Source organism: Thamnophis elegans, chromosome 4, assembly GCF_009769535.1.
Source record: "Thamnophis elegans isolate rThaEle1 chromosome 4, rThaEle1.pri, whole genome shotgun sequence".
Lineage (NCBI taxonomy): Eukaryota > Metazoa > Chordata > Lepidosauria > Squamata > Colubridae > Thamnophis > Thamnophis elegans.
The window spans coordinates 135,883,721-135,902,423 of NC_045544.1; the positions used below are offsets into that span (position 1 = coordinate 135,883,721).

At 42.9% G+C, this 18,703-nt stretch overlaps 1 protein-coding gene across 1 annotated transcript in view; it reads left to right on the plus strand.

Moving 5' to 3' along the window:
- MED13 (mediator complex subunit 13) overlaps window positions 1-18,703 on the plus strand; it is a 197,714-nt gene that overhangs the window by 71,670 nt on the left and 107,341 nt on the right. The window contains exon 5 of the mRNA XM_032216864.1: window positions 4,181-4,378. Coding sequence (XP_032072755.1) covers window positions 4,181-4,378 — 198 coding nt within the window. The remainder of the gene's footprint in view (window positions 1-4,180; window positions 4,379-18,703) is intronic.

Genomic DNA, 18,703 nt, shown 5'->3' on the forward strand with positions numbered 1-18,703 from the left:
TTATTTCCTGGACTCGATGCAGTGATAGGTCTTTCTTAAATTAGTATTGTATCAACATGGAGCATACCTTGACTTTTGGGTTGGTTGGTTTGGATTTCACCATTAAGTGACTGGTTGTGGGGGGCCAGTTTACACCTTTGCCATGATCTGCTGAAGTTTGATCTTACAACAGGTGCCTCCCTCTCTGTGTGGGTGGGTACCCCATTAAGATAGTCCACCCAGAGATTTAGGTAATCTGATGGGATTCTTAAACGCCGTGGGAAAGTTTTCAGGTAAGGTTGCAGTCTTGGCGACCTGTGGAATAAAGCAAGAAAAGGGGCCATTAAGGTGCTTTTCTGAGGAATGTTTTGCATTCACATTCTTAGCGTGTGAGTGATGTAAGAGTTAGCCAGAAAACACTGGACCTGCTTCAGAATGTATAATCATTTCCCTGTCTTTAAGAAAATATTTCTCCCGAGGCGCACACATTCATCTTCTTGGTCTAGGTTCTTTTTTTTTTGGCTATTAATGTATACTCTACAATTGTTCACCCCGTTTTCACTGTGAAACAGAAATCCCTTGCCTTTAATTTATAATTTTCAGATCAGTACACCTTGCTTTAGCATACCGTCTGTCTTATTTCAATCAAATCATTTAGGATCTCCTCCAAGTACAATGCATCGTCGAAAAATTCTATAATTCAAGCCCTTAACACGCTTGTGCATTTTCTTTAAAGCAACGGGGATAAAATAAACTTTATTTGCTCACATCCGTAAGCTTCTCAGTGAGCCAGGTGCAACATTTGGATTGAAAAGGCCTTGCGCCCTCACTTCTCTGAGCCAGATTTAGAGCCCCTGTTCATTTCCTCAAGACAGCAAGATCAAATCCAGCCCGGGTAACCAAACCAGGGCACGCATCGCTCAACTCCATAGGACCTGCCTCAAGGCCAGAGTCTCAATCGGGAAGGAATCTGAGTGACTTTATCCACGAGGTGTCTAACATATTTCTCACCATTTCACTGGCTCCCAATTTGCTTCCAGGCACAATTCAAGGTGCTGGCTGTTCAATATAAAGCCCTAGAGGAGAATATTTGTAGCAGGGTTGAACTGTGAGGCCCCTTGATGGTCTTTGAGCTTGCTGGTTTTCTTGCAGACGTTTCATTGCCCAACTAAGTAATATCACCAGTGCTATAGGGAGTGCTATATTTATTTTATATAAGTAGAGAGCAAACCCCACTCCCTTCTAGCACTGATGAGGTTACCTAGTCTCCTCGTGATTGGCCCAAAGTCACCATCTGGCTTTCATGGCGAAGACGGAATTAGAACTCATCATTGGAACTCACAATTCTAGGCTGCATAAACAGAGTGATAGAAGAAGATCCTGTGCAGTGTTAATACCACTTTATAAGGCCTTGGTAAGGCCACACTTGGAATACTGCATCCAGTTTTGGTCGCCATGATGTAAAAAAGATGCTGAGACTCTAGAAAGAGTTCAGAGAAGAGCAACAAAGAGGATTAGGGGACTGGAGGCTAAAACATATGAAGAACAGTTGCAGGAACTGAGTTTGTCCAGTTTAATGAAAAGAAGGACTAGGAGAGACATGATAGCAGCGTTCCAATATCTCAGGGGCTTCCACAAAGAAGAGGGCCTGAGCAAAGCACCTGAGGGTAGAACAAGAAGCAATGAGTGGAAACTAATCAAGGAGAGAAGCAACCTAGAACTAAGGAGAAATTTCCTGACAGTGAGAACAAACAAAGTGGAACAACTTACCTCCAGAAGTTGTGAATTTTCCAACACTGGAAGTTTTTAAGAAGATGTTGGATAGCCATTTATCTGAAGTGGTGCAGGGTTTCCTGCCTGAGCAGAGGATTGGACTAGAAGACCTCCAAGGTCCCTTCCAACTCTGTTATTCTATATTCTATTTCCTGGTGATTGGCCCGGAGTTATCCAGCCAGATTTCATGACTGAAGTGGGACTAGAACTCACCTTCTCCTGGTGATTAGCCCAGAGTCACCCAGCCAGCTTTGATGGCTAAGGTGGGACTTGAACTCTCCATGTCTCCTGTTTTCTGTCTTGGTGCTTTAACCACTAGACCAAACTGGCTCTTCATACTAAGCCTTTGTTAGCCACCCCAGAGTACCATTAATGGGATGAGGAGTGGCCACATAAAACAAAATAAGTAAAATGATAATGTTTTTTGTTTGTTTGTTGAGAATCTTGAATATTGCTATTGGAATTTACATTAACAGCCAGATGTCAGTAAATGGGGCTCGGTCTATTTTTAAAATAATTTTGAACATATTTTTGACCAGTTCTTCTGTGTTCAGGTAAAAAATAAATGTGTTCAGCAACTTTTCCACTATATCTGTGTGAAGTGTTCTAACTAATGAAATGTATCTTTCCTAACATTGGTTAATATACTTTCAGAGACCATCCTTTTATTATTAGGTTCTCCTTCATTTATGGGGAAAAAATGAACTCTGACTTTAGAGCATCCTGTAGTGTTGACTTCAGTATATTGTTCTTGTTTTTATTTTATTTTAAATTACCATGTGGTATACCAGAATATTGTTTCCATTCTTGATATATTTTAATGAGTTTCTGTGTCAGATGTTCAGAAGGATTAATTTCTAGCTGTTGTTATGGAACATGATTCTTATATAACATACTGTTTTAGTACACATACATTTTAATGAGGGACAATAAGTCCTCGTCCTGAAATTGCCAGTAATCAGTAGCTCTTTATTGAAATTCAGTTTTCCTTCTAATACAAATAGGACATTCAGTTATTAATTCCTGAGAATCTTTTTATATTAGTTTCGGATCTTGTCAGAGTTAAGCGATTATCGATAATATTAAACCATAATTTAGAGTTAACTAGTAGACACTAGTCTTCTTGTCCTATTCTTTCTTTGCCTAATATTAAAAAATGGTTCAATCTCTTTTTTTTGTCTGAAATTTAGAAAGTTGCATAAATAATGATTTGTTGCTCACAAATTATAGTTGCATTTGCAGATAAACTCAGACTGATTTAAAAACAATCCGAATGTTCATGAAAAGGTTAAATAGAGTGAGTCACGTTTAAAATTTTTGAGACCAGGGGAAGTGACATCTCTAATAGATGGGACAAATTCTCCTAAGTAGTCCTTGACTTCCCAACATTCATTTAGTGACCGTTTAAAATCACAATCGCTGAAAAAAAACATCCTTACGGCAAGTCCTTGCACTTGCAACTGGTCCTCCTACTTATGACTATTACAGCATCCTGATGGTCACGTGATCCCAATTTGGGCATTTACAGCATGTATAGCTAATCCACAACTTAACAACAGTTCATTTAGTGATTGGTTTGAAGTTACAACGGCACTGAAAAAAAAGTGACTTAACGGCCATTTTTCACACTTGCAACCGTTGCCGCCTCCCAATGGTCACATGATCAAAAATCAGAGGCTTGGCAACTGACTCCTATTTATGACGGTTGCAGTGTTCTGAAGTCACGTGATCACCACTTGCGACCTTCTGACAAGCAGAGTCAAGAGGGAAGCCCGATTCCCTTAACAACCATGTTCCTAACTTAACAATTTCAGTGGTTCACTTAACAACCATAGCAGGAAAGTTAGTAAAATAAGGCAAAACTCACTTTAACAACTGTCTCAATTAGCAACAGAAAGTTTGGGCTCGTTTTTGTTGTAAGTCAGGGACTACCTGTCCCAACCTTTGCAGGTCTCTAATTCTCTTAAACGGCTTGTGAAAAGTGGCGATGGGACCTACATTATTATCAAACTCTGTTCAATTTTCGAGGCAATGACGTTAGTCAAAGAGAGAACTGGCTCTACACCCAGTATCTTTTGCAATCACGTAATTATACTGACATTTTTATCCTGTCCTCTTTTGCAGCCTTAGTAATGTTACTCCTTTGTATAAATATTCTAAAAGGGAACGTTCACTCTTAAGCCTCTCTCCGGTGCTCAACTTTAGCTGCTGAAAGCCATTTTAATAAGAATTGTGTGCAGCCCTTCGGGGAAAATACCATTTGGCATGCCTCCAAAAATAGATATTTCGGTGAGACAGTCCCGAGGAAGTTTCATTGGAGAGAACCATCATGATTCCATCAGCAGTCTTGGATATACGATCCGAGGTTAATGATTGCTGCTCTAATGTGAGATATTTTTTTCTTTTCTTCTGTCGTTCTAACCTCTAGTTATTCTGAGTCCATTTGGATTAAATGGTACACTCACGGGGCAGTCGTTCAAGCTGTCGGACTCCGCTACGAAGAAGCTGATTGGCGAATGGAAGCAGTTCTATCCAATCACGTCCAACTTGAAAGAGGGACTGGAAGAAAAGCAGGAGGAGATGGATTGGGAAGATGACTCTCTAGCTGCTGTGGAGGTCCTTGTTGGTATGGCCTTTTAAAAATGTTTCCCCAAAAATGAATGTGTATTTGAATACCGTGTTTCCCCGAAAATACAACCTACCCCAAAAGCAAGTCCTAGCTTGATTTTTTACACTTCTTCCCAAAATAAGCCATGCCCCCCCCCAAAATAAGCCCTAATTAAGACCCCTGCCCACTCCAGGGTGCATGGGTAAAATTTAAGCTAGGGCGCGGATGGGTTGTGTGTGGAGTTGCTCTACTACTTACCTTTGGAGAGTTGCAGCCAGGCCTCTCAAACCCCGACATCTGCCTTGCCGACCCATTTCTTCTGCAGCCAGCAAGGCTTTCCTAAAGGCCTCTGCAGTCGATAACAGAGCCCTGGATCGATCTGGAGCTCTGTTATCGGCTACAGAGGCCTTCAGGAAAGCCTTGCTGGCCTCAGACGAAGTTGCTGAAGGCCTCCTACGGCGAAGAGGAGGTCGGGGACGATGCGCACAAGTGAGTTGAGTCGGTGGATGATGACATTCTCCCCCCCCCCCCCCAATAAAAAGACGGTGTCTTTTTTGGCAGCAAAAAAAAAAGAAGACAGGGTCTTATTTCAGGGAAACATGATAGTAGCCTATAGTCCTAAACTTACAACAGTTCTTTAGTGACTGTTTGACGTTACAACGGAACTGAAGAATTACTTTATAACCTTTTTTCGCAATTACAACTGCTTGTAGCATCCCGATGATCATGTGATCAAAATCCAGGGGCTTGGCAACTGACTCATATTTATGACGGTTTGCAGTCTCCTGAGGTCACACAATCCCCGAGTGCGGCCTTCCGACAAGCAAAGTCAGTGCAGAAGGCAGATTCACTCCCCCACCTTGTTACTAACTTAACAACTGCAGGTTGATTCACTTAACAACTGTGGCTACAAAGGTCGTTAAATGGGGTAAAACCACTCCACAAATGTCTCACTTAGCAAGGGAAAGTTTGGACTCAATTGTGGTTGTAAGTTGAGGACTTAACCTGTAGTTATAAAACAATGAACATCATTTCAGGATGGTTTATAGAAGCGTCAAATGTCCTTCCACGGGTTAGCAAATTATCGTAGTCTGCGTTTGCGAAAGTTAATGATGCTTAAGGTCAATGGGGATTTTTGCAGCAATTAAGTTGGTTATGAAGCAAAGGTATTGATTCAGAAATATGCTTCTCAGTACATGTAATCCTCTGCCTACGACTGCAATGGAGCTTTCCCATAATGGGTGTTAAGCCATGACATCTATAAAGCCTATTATAATCAAACGACAGGATCCAATTTTAAGGCTTTTTCGTGGCCTTCGTTAGATGAATGCAGTGATCGTAAAGTGAACCCCCTCAGTCATAAAGTGAATCCATTGTTTTCCATGTGGCGTTTTTGCTGAAAACTGGAAGAAAATGCCAACCATGGGGCACTGGGGGCCGTTGCTACTGCCATCAGAATTTTGGAACCGGGTTTTGGGGGTCTATTCTAACTATAAATGGTCGCTAAGTGGCCAGTCATAAGTCAAGGATTACCTGTAACTTCAACAGAGGAGTTACAGAGGTCTATCCAGAAAAGTACAGGAGTTTTCCATTAAAAAAAAAATCAATTACATATTCCTGTATTCTGAAGCAGAAACCTTCTTGTAAATAGCTGTTGGGAGACTCGCAATCCATCATGGCAGCCTGTTGTGAGGACACACAACATGCTGTTACCTACCTACCTCTTCTCTGGAGCTATCTTAGTTAAGAATTGTGTCATAAACACACTGATTTAAGAGCTGTTAATTGCCTACTGAAAATAGCAGTTATTTTGTCCCTGCCTGCTTACTTGCATGGATATATAATTCATGAAAGCTTGTGCAATAATAAATTAATTACACACCACATTACTCTTTGTTGTATAAATAAATCCCTGGGCTCTGAGATTATATTATGTTTTAATTTTAACTGGAATTAGAATTGCTTTAAAGGTAGTATTAGGAGAACTTAAAGGCTTTGCCAGGAAAGAGCATAATAAGAATGAGGCGCAAACTGTAAAATAGAAAGCAATATAATAGATTTGTGCAAATTAAGGTAGGTCTAAAATAGCCATTCAGACAAGTCGTTTAGGAAGGGAACTTGATGTTGGTTGAGTCTAGTTATGGAATGTAAAACAAACTGTTCACACAGACCAGTGATGGCGAACCTTTTAGGCACAAGGTGCCCAAACCAGAAAAACACACGCATGCATGCACCAGAAACCCGACTACCAGCTGGCCATTGCTCATGTGTGCCTCGCCAACAGAGCGGGCTCTGCGTTCTACTTCTGGCACGCATGCCACCGGTTCGGCATCGTGGATATAGACGATTCAAAATTTGTTTGCTAATATAAATATAGGAAGAACGATGAACTCTAAAAGATGATCAGTATTTTAATTTCATTTTTACAGTTAAACATTATTTAATCCTAATTTTGGCTATTTGATTTCACCATTAGGACAATAAAAATTTGTTCATTGGCACTTTCAGAAAAAACACATTATTGGAAATTTAAGACCGCAAGAATTATTAAAATTTAGATATACAGGTACGCCTTGTGTTACCACCTCAGTTGAGGCCAAATTTTCCATTGGTAAGCAAGGCAGTGGTTAAGTGAGTCCTATCCAATTTAACAATACCCCGCCCCCGGTGATGACATTGTGGTCCCCCTCAGGAGTCCACGGACCACAAGTTGAGAACCACTGGTATGTAACATATTGCTTTGCAGTATATTTGTTTACAGTCTGAGTAAACAAAACCATATTTAGCACATACAGGTAAGCCTCAACTTACAACTACTCATTTAGGGAAGGTTTGAAGTTACAATGACTCTGAAAAAAGGGAGTTGTGACCATTTTTCACATTTACGACCATTGCTGCATCCCCACGGTCACATGATCAAAATTCAGATGTTTGGCAACTGGCATGTATTTACGATGGTCGCAGTTTCCCGGGGTCACGCGATCCCCTTTTGCAATCTTCCGACAAGCAAAATCAAGGGGGGGGGATCTAGATTCACTTAATAACCGTGTTACTAACTTAACCACTACAGCGATTCACTTAAGAACAGTTGTGGCAAAAAAGGTGGTAACTTTCCTATTCGGCAACGGAAATCTTCCGTTCAATTGTTGGTTGTAAGTCAAGGACTTCCTGAATTAGGTTAAGGTAAAGGTTCCCCTTGTACATACATACTAGTTGTTCACGACTCTAGGGGGCAGTGCTTATCAAAGCCGAAGAGCCAGTGCTGTCGAAAGATGCTGTGGCCATCCCACCAAAGGTGGTTCCTATTTTTTCTACTTGCATTTTTATGTGCTTTCTAACTGCTAGGTTGGTAGAAGCTGGGACAAGTAACGGGAGCTCACTCCGTTACGCGGTGCTAGGGATTCGAAACCGCCGACCTGCCTATGTTTCTGATCGACAAGCTCAGCGTCTTAGCTACTGAGCCGCCGCGTCCCTTTTTGTATTAGGTTCGAAAGGTCCAAGTAGAAATAATTTTAAAAATACCAAAAGCTTGGATTTTAGTTGACAGTCATTTTGCCCCCCAAGCTTGTTTCAATTTAGTTTCTGAACGTTTCATTACCAGACTAGGTAACGTCATCAGCTGGTCTCATCCTATTCTCCTTAGCTTATAAATGTCTTGTGTGATCCGTTGGTCGTTTGGTTGGTGGTTGATTGGAGCTCTATTTAAATTCTGAGCAGCTGATTTCTAAATAGAGTCAAACATTCACTCACTCTTTTAAGGTTCTTGGGAGTGGAACATTATCCAGGAGAAGTTGAACCCTTTATAGCTTTCTGAGTTTGCAGAGGGGTGGGGGAACATGATAGAAACAGGATGTAAGTAATTTAAGGAAGTCCTCGTTTAGCTTGATTAACTATCAAGATGCACTTGTCTGAAGTCTTGCCTCGAATAATCTTCCCGCTCTTTGGATGTCAGGAACAGTCGTCACCCACACCGGGCTTGCTTGGCACAATGCGACTTTTCAAAAAAAAAAAGATGACATTGAGATGGATTAAATTTAAGTAGCTTGGCACAGGAGAGTGGCATTATTGTGGACCCAAACGTAGAGTAGGATTTACGGCCCAGATGTCAAAAAAAAAAAAGTTTTATAGCTTTGTTGGAGGAACAGAAAAAGGCAGATAAATTACATTGCGTCACTGACACGGAGCATGCTTTTAGCCTAGCTGCTGCTCTGTGGGTAATCCAGACAGAGACAAAATGAGAGAGTTCCTCAAGGATTTCGATGTGGGAACAGAGGTAGTTTCAGGTTTCACAGCTGAAGAAAACCGTACACCATGCATTACTGAACTTAAATGGAGACGCCAGTAATTTTAATTTTCCAAACCGCTCCTGGGCTTCTATGATTCTAAGGAAAGAAAAAAAATGTCTAAAGTCCCTTATCCACAGCTTGTAGTTAATAGCGCACATGGGTGCAATGTTGTTGTACAGTTTTTGAAACGGAAAGCAAAGAAGCCAGAGCTGGGGGTGGGGTAGGGAGGATGCGATTTTACTGTGAGGACACTGTTCTTGTGCAGATTCCTCTGTGTCTGATTAGTCTAAAATGTATATTTGGTTCATGTGATCTAAGCCAAGTCTCAGCTTTGGCTGAAACTAGGAGTGATATCTAGAGAATGAACACCCAATGTAATTTCCTGCAGTTGCAGGGAAACACCCAGAATCTTGTAGTATGTCGCTTTAAATACAGCTTTTAAAAAGAAAAGAAAAAAGTCCCTAACTTCCTCCCAAATCCCAGGAACCCCTCACCCAAGTATATAACAAAATTGAGTACTGTATGTATTTATTTTCTGGATCCCCCCCCCCCGTTGTGAACCGCTTAAGAGAGGGCTGTGAAGCACTGTGAAGCGGTATATAAGTCTTAAGTGCTAGTGCTATTATAATTTTAGAATTGTAAGCTGCCCAGAATCATCACAAGCCACCCTGAGTCTCTTTGAGAGTGGGCGGCATGCAAATTAATAAAATAAATAAAATAAATAATAAATTTGGTTGGGATGGGCATCTATAGAAATTTAGACAGACAGACCCACACCCACCACACAAACGATGGATGGATGGAATATTTTCCTACCATTTTAGATGTCAACCAGGAGGGTCTCATTCATGTCCTGGGAGATATTTATACAGTCATATTGGTTGTGTTTATGTTATACTAATGCTGATAGTTCTTGATTTATGGCCACAAATTGAGCCCCACAGTTGTTGCTAAGCAAGACAGCTGTTAAGTGAGTTTTGCCCTGTTTTATGACTTTTCTTGCCACAGTTGTTAAGTGAATCACTGCTGTTGTTGTAGCTAGTCACTGCAGTTGTTAAGTTAGAAACACGATTGTTTAATGTATCTGCCTTCTCCCCCCCCCCCTTGCTTGTGACAAAGTTTGGTTTGGTTTGGTTTTATTGGACTTATATGCCCCCCTTCTCCCAAAGGACTCAGGGCTGCCTACAACATAAAAACACATATGACAAAAAGTTAAAAAAGATTAAATAGGAAATCCAATAACCTTCAATTGACCATTTAAATCAAATTTAGGATTAAATTAACAATTTAAATTAATAATTTAATTTATTCTATTCAGGCCAGGCCGGAAAGTCACAAAAGATGATCAGTGACCCCGTGACACTGCAGCCATCATAAATACAATCCAGTTGCCAAGTGCCTCATGTGATCATGGGGAATGCCGCAGCAGTCATAAGTGTGAAAAACAGCAATAACTCACTTTTTAAGTGCCCTTGTAACTTTGAGCAGTCAGTAAATGAATGATGGCAAGTTGAGGGCTACCAATATTGTTTTGTGCTTTTAAAAAATAAGCTACAATGGCTGGACTCGCACACTGCCCTTAGCCACAACAAGTTCCTAATAGTTGAGTTTCATTGGTGAAGCCCACAACTCTCAGCGAGGATTTAAAGAGGGAGTGAAAAGACTTGATCCATCTGGCATTGGAGGAGAAATAAGTGCAAACCCATTACTGTTATTACCGTGATGGTGAACCTATGGGAAGCATGCCCGAAGTGGCGCCTGGAGCCATGTTGCCTGGTGCATGCGATGTTGCTCGTTCCTCTTCCAGGTTTCTGTTGCGTATACACGTGCAATGATCAGCTGGCCTTCGTGTGTGGGGTAGTGCCAGAAACTGAAGAGCTGGTCTTCCGTTTTCCGATGTGAGCATGTGCTCCAGCCAGCTGAACATTACATGTGCATGCCAGTAACCAGAAGACTAGCTGGCATGCGCCGGAAATCAGAAGTTCATTTTCCGGCACGTGCGTGACCTCTGGGTTGCACGCACATGCACTCACTTGGTGTCGAAAAGGTTTCGCATACACTGCTATATACTATATTTTTCGGAGTATAAGACACACCTTTTCCCTCCCTAAAGAGGGTGAAAATTTGGGGGCATCTTATACACTGAATGTAGTCCCACCCACCCACCAGCCGCAACCCTTTGGCCTCTGCCTCCCAGCAATTTACCTCTTTGCAGCAAACTGGAGCTTCCAGAGGCTTCAATAAGCTATAGGAATCCCTGCAGCCTGAAACAGCTGATGATCGGGAGAAATTGAAAGGGAAACTTGCTGTTTGCTCCACCAGGCAAATTGCTGGGAGGCAGATTTTTTTTTCTTGTGCTAATCAGGCTGTTTGCTGCAAGGAGGTAAGTCAACAACTGCAAATGCCTATAGAATGTTCAGATTATTAGACATTTTTTAAAGACTGCTTTATTATTGTTCTAGACAGCTTAACAAAATGAAGAAGATTTTTTAAAATAAATGCTTGATCTGAAGAGGCCCCGTGCTATTGTTTTAAAAACTGCTATTCTTTAAATAGCGGAGAAGAACTATACTTCCAGAAAGCACATCGATTTAACAGCATCTGTACAAGTATAGTCTGAATGTAACCCTACAAAGAGTGTATATTGTCTGCGCTGTTTGCTGTTTGTTGCAAGGAGGCAAATTGCTGGGAGGCAGAGGCAGATATTTTTCCCTTGTTTCCTTCCTCCCACAAAGCTAGGGGCGTCTTATACTTCGGGGCGTCTTTTACTCTGAAAAAATGCAGTAATGTCTGCTAGTGTATCTGTAACTCAACTGGATTGTGAATAAATCACTGTTTCTTTTTCCTCCCACTCTGAAGCTGGTGTGCGAATGGTCTACCCAGCCTGCTTCGTTTCTGGTTCCTCAGACAGACATTCCCGTTCCTAGCACCTGCTGGTGCAAGCAACTGTTTGGGTGTCCATCAAGTGCCTGTTTCCACGAGAGATCCAGCTATTTCCTCAGTTACTCTCACGCCACCGACCTCCCAGAAGAAGTTCAGACAGGTAGAGTAAAAACAATTATTGACCTATCAGAATGGACCGCTCTTAAAATTTGTCTTTTGAATCTCCAGAGTAGAAGAACTTCCAACTATTGGGGAGTTCTTTTATCCTGATGCTTAGAGTGCATGTGAGGACCGGTAATATCTAGTAAAGCTGCCACAGTGACGTGTAATACATTCAACATATATGCTTGTGTTGTAAAAAAGCAACAAAGATGATTAGGAGGCTAAAACATATAAAGCGGCGGCCCTCCCAATCTTTGGGCACAGGAACTGGTTCGGTGGAGACAGATCTTCCGTGGACTGGAGGGAGCGTGGTTTCGCAGGCTGCCTGGATCCTGCAGATGGGACTTCGCTTGTTTGCGTGGCCCTGTTTCTGGCATGCCACGGACTGGTGCTGATCCACAGACCGGGATTTGGGGACTCTTGATATAAAGAACGGTTGCGGGAATTGGTATTGTCTAGTTTAATAAAAAGAAGGACTAGGGTTGACATGATATGGAGCCGAGGTGGCGCAGTGGTTAAATGCAGCACTGCAGGCTACTTCAGCTGACTGCAGTTCTGCAGTTCGGCTGTTCAAATCTCACCGGCTCAGGGTTGACAAGCCTTCCATCCTTCCGAGGTGGGTGAAATGAGGACCCAGACTGTGGGGGCAATGCTGACTCTGTAAACCGCTTAGAGAGGGCTGAAAGCCCTATGAAGCGGTATATAAGTCTAACTGCTATTGCGATTGCTATAGCAAACTTCCAGTACTTGAGGGAAGTACAGAGAAGAGGGGGGGGGGGGTCAACCTATTCTCCAAAGCACCTGAGGACAAGAAGCAATGGATGGAAAACTAAATCAAGGAGAGAAGCAACCTAGGACTAAGAAGAAATTTCCGGCAGTTAACACAATTAAACAGTGGAGCTATTGCCTCCAGAAGGTGTGAGTGCTCCAACACTGGAAGTTGTTTAAGAAAGAGATGGATAACCATTAGTCTGAAATGGTATAGGGCTTCCTACTGAGCAGGGGGTTGGACTAGAAGACCTCCAAGGTCCCTTCCAACTCTGTTGTTCTGTTCTGTTCTGTTCTGTTCTAATTTTATATAAGATACAGGTAGTCCTGGATTTACAACAGTTCATTTAAGGATCATTCAAAGTTATAACAGCACTGACAAAAGTGACTTTTGATCATTTTCCATCCCCCTGAGTCACATGATAAAAAATCAAGGCTTGGCTCAGTGGAACAATTTGCCTCCAGAAGTAGTGAATGCTCAACACTGGAAGTTTTTAAGACGAGATTGGACAACCACTTGTCTGAAGTGGTGTAGGGTTTCCTGCCAAAGCAGGGGTTGGACTAGAAGACCTCCAAGGTCCCTCTATTCTATTCTATTGGCAACTGACTCATTTATGACTGGCTGCAGTGCCCTGTGATCATGTAGTAACCTATTGTGACTTTCGGACATGCAAAGTCAGTGGGGAAGCCAGTTTCACTTAGCAGCCCATAGCAACAGCACTTAGATATACTGCTTTATAGTGCTTTACAGCCCTCTCTAAGCGGTTTACAAAGTCAGCATATTGCCCCAACACTTTTGGGGTCCTCATTTTACTCACCTCGGAAGGATGGAAGGCTGAGGCAACCTTGAGCCTGGTGAGATTTGAACTGCCAAATTGCAGGCAGCCATCAGTCAGCAGAAAGTAGCCTGCGGTACTGCAACTCTAATCAGTGCACAGTGTGGATCATGCCAATTAACTGAACAACTGCAGTGATTCACTTAACACTGTGGCAAGATAGTTTGTAAAATGGGGCAAGACTCAACTTAACAAATGTCTTGCTTAGCAACAGAAAAGGTGGGGCCCAGTTGTGATCGTAAGTTCGAGAACTCCCTGTAACCCAATCAAGTTATTTTTTCCTTGTGGATGCTTTTGTGTACTTATTGTCAACGAGGACTAAGTTTTGATGCGGTGGGTGGGGTGGTGCGTACTTAATAAAACTTTGAGGCTCTTGCTTAAGCTTGCATTCACACAATGTCCTAAAATTGCTGTGGTTGTTAGCTTTGACGTGCTTTCTAAATGCATAAATCACTATGTCTCACTGACCAGAGCTGTATAGATTTTCCTTTCTGGTTTAGCGGATTACGGGGGTAGATACAATATAATAATGAGATGTCTTCTGCTCTGGCTTCCTTTTTCAGTTGATGCTCGTTCAGCTCAGAAGTGGGTCAAGCTGTCTTCAGTTTCCGATGTGTTCAGTTGTGACAGCACTAATCACCACGGGGGGAGGATCCCTCGAAAGCTGGCCAATCAGGTGGTTGACAGAGTTTGGCAAGAATTGCAATATGAACAGAGCACTGACCAAGTAGGTGGTTTTATGAGTTTATGAGTTTATTATTTATAGGCCGCCCTTTTCCCTGAGGGGACTCAGGGCGGCTTACAATTTATAGGAAGGGGATACAAGACAATAAAACAATAAACATGAAAACAGTGCAAGTAAAAATAAAACACAATATTCATCATTCGGGTGGGGACAGATTACGATCTTTATCCCCAGGCCTGACGGGATAGCCAGTCTTAAGGGCTGCGCGGAAGGTCTGGAGGGTGGTGAGGGTACAAATCTCCACGGGGAGATCGTTCCATAGGGTCGGAGCTACTACTGAAAAGGCTCTCCTCCGCGTAGTTGCCAGTCGACACTGACTGGCAGATGGAACTCGGAGGAGGCCTAATCTGTGCGATCGAATAGGTCGCGAGGAGGTAATTGGCAGGAGGCGGTCTCTAAGTACGCAGATCCACTGCCATGAAGGGCTTTATGGGTGGTAAGTAGGACCTGAAGCGCACCCGGAGATCAACAGGTAGCCAGCGCAGCTCGCGGAGGATAGGTGTTATGTGGGCGAACCGAGGTGCACCCACAATCCACTCGCGCGGCCGCATTCTGGACTAGCTGAAGTCGCCGGATGCTCTTCAAGGGCAGCCCCATGTAGAGCACGTTGCAGTATTCCAGCCTAGAGGTCACAAGGGCCCGAGTGACTGTTGTGAGAGCCTCCCGGTTCAGGTAGGGTCGCAACTGGCGCACCAGGCGAACCTGGGCAAATGCCCCCCTGGTCACAGCCGTCAGATGGTGGTCGAAGGTCAGCTGTGGGTCCAGGAGGACTCCAAGTTGCGAACCCTATCTGAGGGGTATAAAATTTGACCCCCCAGCCTGAGTGATGGAGCACTACCAAATTATTGTGAGGGAAACACAACAACCACTCGGTCTTCTCCGGGTTGAGTACAGCTTGTTAGCCCTCATCCAGTCCCTAACGGCTTCAAGACCCCGGTTCATTACGTCCACCGCTTCATTGAGTTGGCACGGGGCGGACAGATACAACTGCGTATTGTCCGCATATTGGTGTATCTTATCCCGTGCCTCCGAATGATCTCGCCCAGCGGTTTCATGTAGATGTTGAATAGTAGGGGGGATAAGACCGAACCCTGCGGCACCCCATATGTTAGGGGCCTAGGGGTCGATCTCTGCCCCCAACTAACACCGACTGCGACCTGTCCAAGAGGTAGGAGGAGAACCACTGTAAGACAGTGCCTCCCACCCCCACCTCCCGCAGTCGTCGCAGAAGGATACCATGGTCGATGGTATCGAAAGCCGCCGAGAGATCAAGGAGAACCATGATGGAGGCGTGGCCTCCATCCCTGCTCTCCAGAGATCATCGGTCCAATGCGACCAAAGCGGTTTCTGTGCTGTAACCAGGTCTGAAGCCCGACTGGAAGGGGTCAAGGTTTTATTTTATTTTTGACATTTGGTAAAACGTCAAAATGTAGCTCAGTGGATCCATATGGGATAGGAAGAAAATACCGCCGGCTTCTTTCTGCATTGTAGGTACGGATCTAAATTGAAATAATACCCACCAGCTTCCAAAAAGTTAGGAAACTCACATGGATTATCTAAAGCTTAATAATTGATTTGCTAGCTCAGGATTATTCCGCTATTCTTTTTCTAAGTTTGATCAGCCAAGTGCTTTGGGGAGCCTGACTGTAAGTCACGGAGATGCTAAAGTTCTTTGATAATTAAAACAGTGACACGGAAATTCCCAGTAAATACCTTGTGATATTAAGAGGCTAATAAATATCCATAATAATTATTGAATTAAATTTCCATGCTGCCAAATCATTCTGGCTCCTAGTGGATTATGACATTACATACAATGAAGAAAGATAATTACTATCAAACATTTGAAGTAAGCAAATACACTTATCCCACAAAAGACTATAAACCCAAAATTAGTTTTCAGGTGAAAACCAACAATACCAACTAGGACAGAATAATTGTAACCATAATGACATCCCAAAAGCTCTTCCTTAGCTTCTGGACGGCTGTTAACATGAAAGCCAGTCTGATTTCTAGAGGAAGGCCAACCCAAATCTTAGATGTCATAATAATAACAATAATAATAGCATGCCTTCCTCATTCCCCCCAAATGGGACACCGCTTTTCTCCCAGAATGATGTCCTTAGCTTAAGATAAAGATAAAGGTTCCGCTCGCACATATGCACCCCTAGAGTTGTTTCCAACTCTAGGGGCAGTGCTCATCCCCGTTTCAAAGCCGAAGAGCCAGCGCTGTCCAAAGATGTCTCCGTGGTCATGTGGCCAACATGACTAAATGCCAAAGGTAACACTGTTACCTTCCCACCAAAGGTGGTTCCTACTTTTTCTACTTGCATTTTTGAATGCTTTCCAACAATTGTGGTTGGCAGAAGCTGGGACAAGTAACGGGAGCTCACTCCATTACGCAGCGCAGGGATTCAAACCACCGAACTGCCACCTTTCTGATCAACCACTGAGCCACCACATCCCTAAGTCCCCGCATCCTTAGCTTAGACAGGACCATATTCTTTGCGGTCCTTGGTGCTTTCTGAGCTTGGTTGGCCAGTATAATTAACAATCGGAAAATAACACCAGGATTAACACCAAACCAACAATCAAGCAGTAAACAATATCCCAATCAACGAACAACCAACTAAGACAAGCAATCAAACATTAAACAACAGCCTAATCAAAGAACCACCTAAGGGCACTCCCACCAACACTGACAGGGCAAACAGAGAGCAAACCCCACTCCCTCTTGTATCGCTGATGATGTAGCCTAGTTTGGTAAGGAAACATCTTCAAGAAAACAACCAAAGCTTGGAGAGCACCAAGGACTCCACAGTTCACCCCTGGACTACAAATATCCTCTTCCATCGACTGTCACAGGCATCACAAGCTAACTACAAAGTGCTTGTTTGCAATTATTTAATTTGATTATACATTGTGACTATTCCGAGGAATTGAAGTCTTACAATATTTTTGTTAGTATTTACTTATATAATTTAATTGTTCACAATAAAAAAACAGTGGTAAATGATATATACTTGGGTGATAATTTTTTTGTTATGGGCTCGTCAGGAGAGGTCCCTCCACAAACACTTGGTTCTCGTGTTATCATAACACACCACACATGATAGCTTCTAAACGAATGGAGGTTAAGTCCTAGAATTCCTAGTTAGCAAACTGGAAATTTCAGTTCCAGTAGAGCCATAGAAGACCAGTAGTAGTTTAGTGCCTTTTAAAATATATTTTCCCATACTTAAAAATGTTTTTTTTTTCCTTGAATGCAATGTAGAAGGAAGTATTCTGCTACATCAAATGGCTTATGTGAAGAGGAGACGATTGAGAAAATGGGATTTTGGGACTTCGTTGAAGCTGCACAGAGGGCCAATTGCACATGTTCCAGGTAGGAGAACCTGTTCTGACCGAGGCTTCCCAAAAGCACGAAGCCAACTCCTCATCCCAATAAAACCTCTTTTATTTAGGTTAAAGGGAATTCCACTCCAGCAAATTCCCGGCCAACAGTCTTTCAAGGGATTTCACAACCACAGACCTTTATCAGGCTTGGGGAGCTGCCAGGCCGATATCTTCTAAACACCACGCTGTAGCAGCAATTACATGGCAAGAAGTCAGGAACATCTTCCCCCTAATGAATTGAACTAACTGTCTCCTGCAAACTCCCCCCCTTTCGCTCCTCTTTTATTTCATATGGGAGGGGCCATTCACTGTCCACCCGTGGCTTTACTCACGAGTCAACCCTTGTTCCTTAGCTGTTCCCTTCTCTTGGCGGCGCTGCGCATGTGCACATCGGGAACAGGTTCCAGCTGTTCTTCTGCCCCACTGATCTTTGACTCCGAAGGCAGCTGATAACTGCCAGATGGCCCTGGCCCCCTCTCTGCCTCCAACCAGAGCCTTCCCCAGACTCCAGGACTGGCCCATGTTCCTCTCCAACCTCCTCACTGTCTGAGTCTGGCGCCAACTCCGCTGGCCACAACCGAACCTGATAGTTGAAAACAGGCAGAGACCTTTTAGGGTCCATTGTATGAAATAATGAAACAATAAGAAGCTAATGGCTTGCCAGCACAATCAATTTAAATGTGTCAATTTCTCAAAGTAAGATATGAGACAAACAGGTAACTGGTAGCTTATGACGACAGTTGAGTCCAAATATTCCTTTACTAAGCAGGACAGTTGTGAAGGGAGTTTCGCTCCATTTTATGACCTACCTTGCCACAGTTGTTAAGCGAATCGTGGCAGTTGTTAAATGAATCACGCGATCCCTAACCCTCTTATTTTACTCATCTACTATATTGGGTGATTATCTCTAGTAAATTTAAACTCTCTTGAGTGCATATGTTAAATCTCCTTAACTACTATTTTTGGGCTTTATTGACTTCCTTCATTGATCCTTGTTTCTTTCCACAATACAATACAATACAATACAATACAATACAATACAATACAATACAATACAATACAATACAATAGCAGAGTTGGAAGGGACCTTGGAGGTCTTCTAGTCAAATCCCCTGCCTAGGTAGGAAACCCTATACTGTTTCAGACAAATGGCTATACAACATCTTCTTAAAGACTTCCAGTGTTGGGGCATTCACAACTTCTGGAGGCAAGTTGTTCCACCGATTCATTGTTCTATCAGGAAATTTCTTCTTAGTTCTAAGTTGCT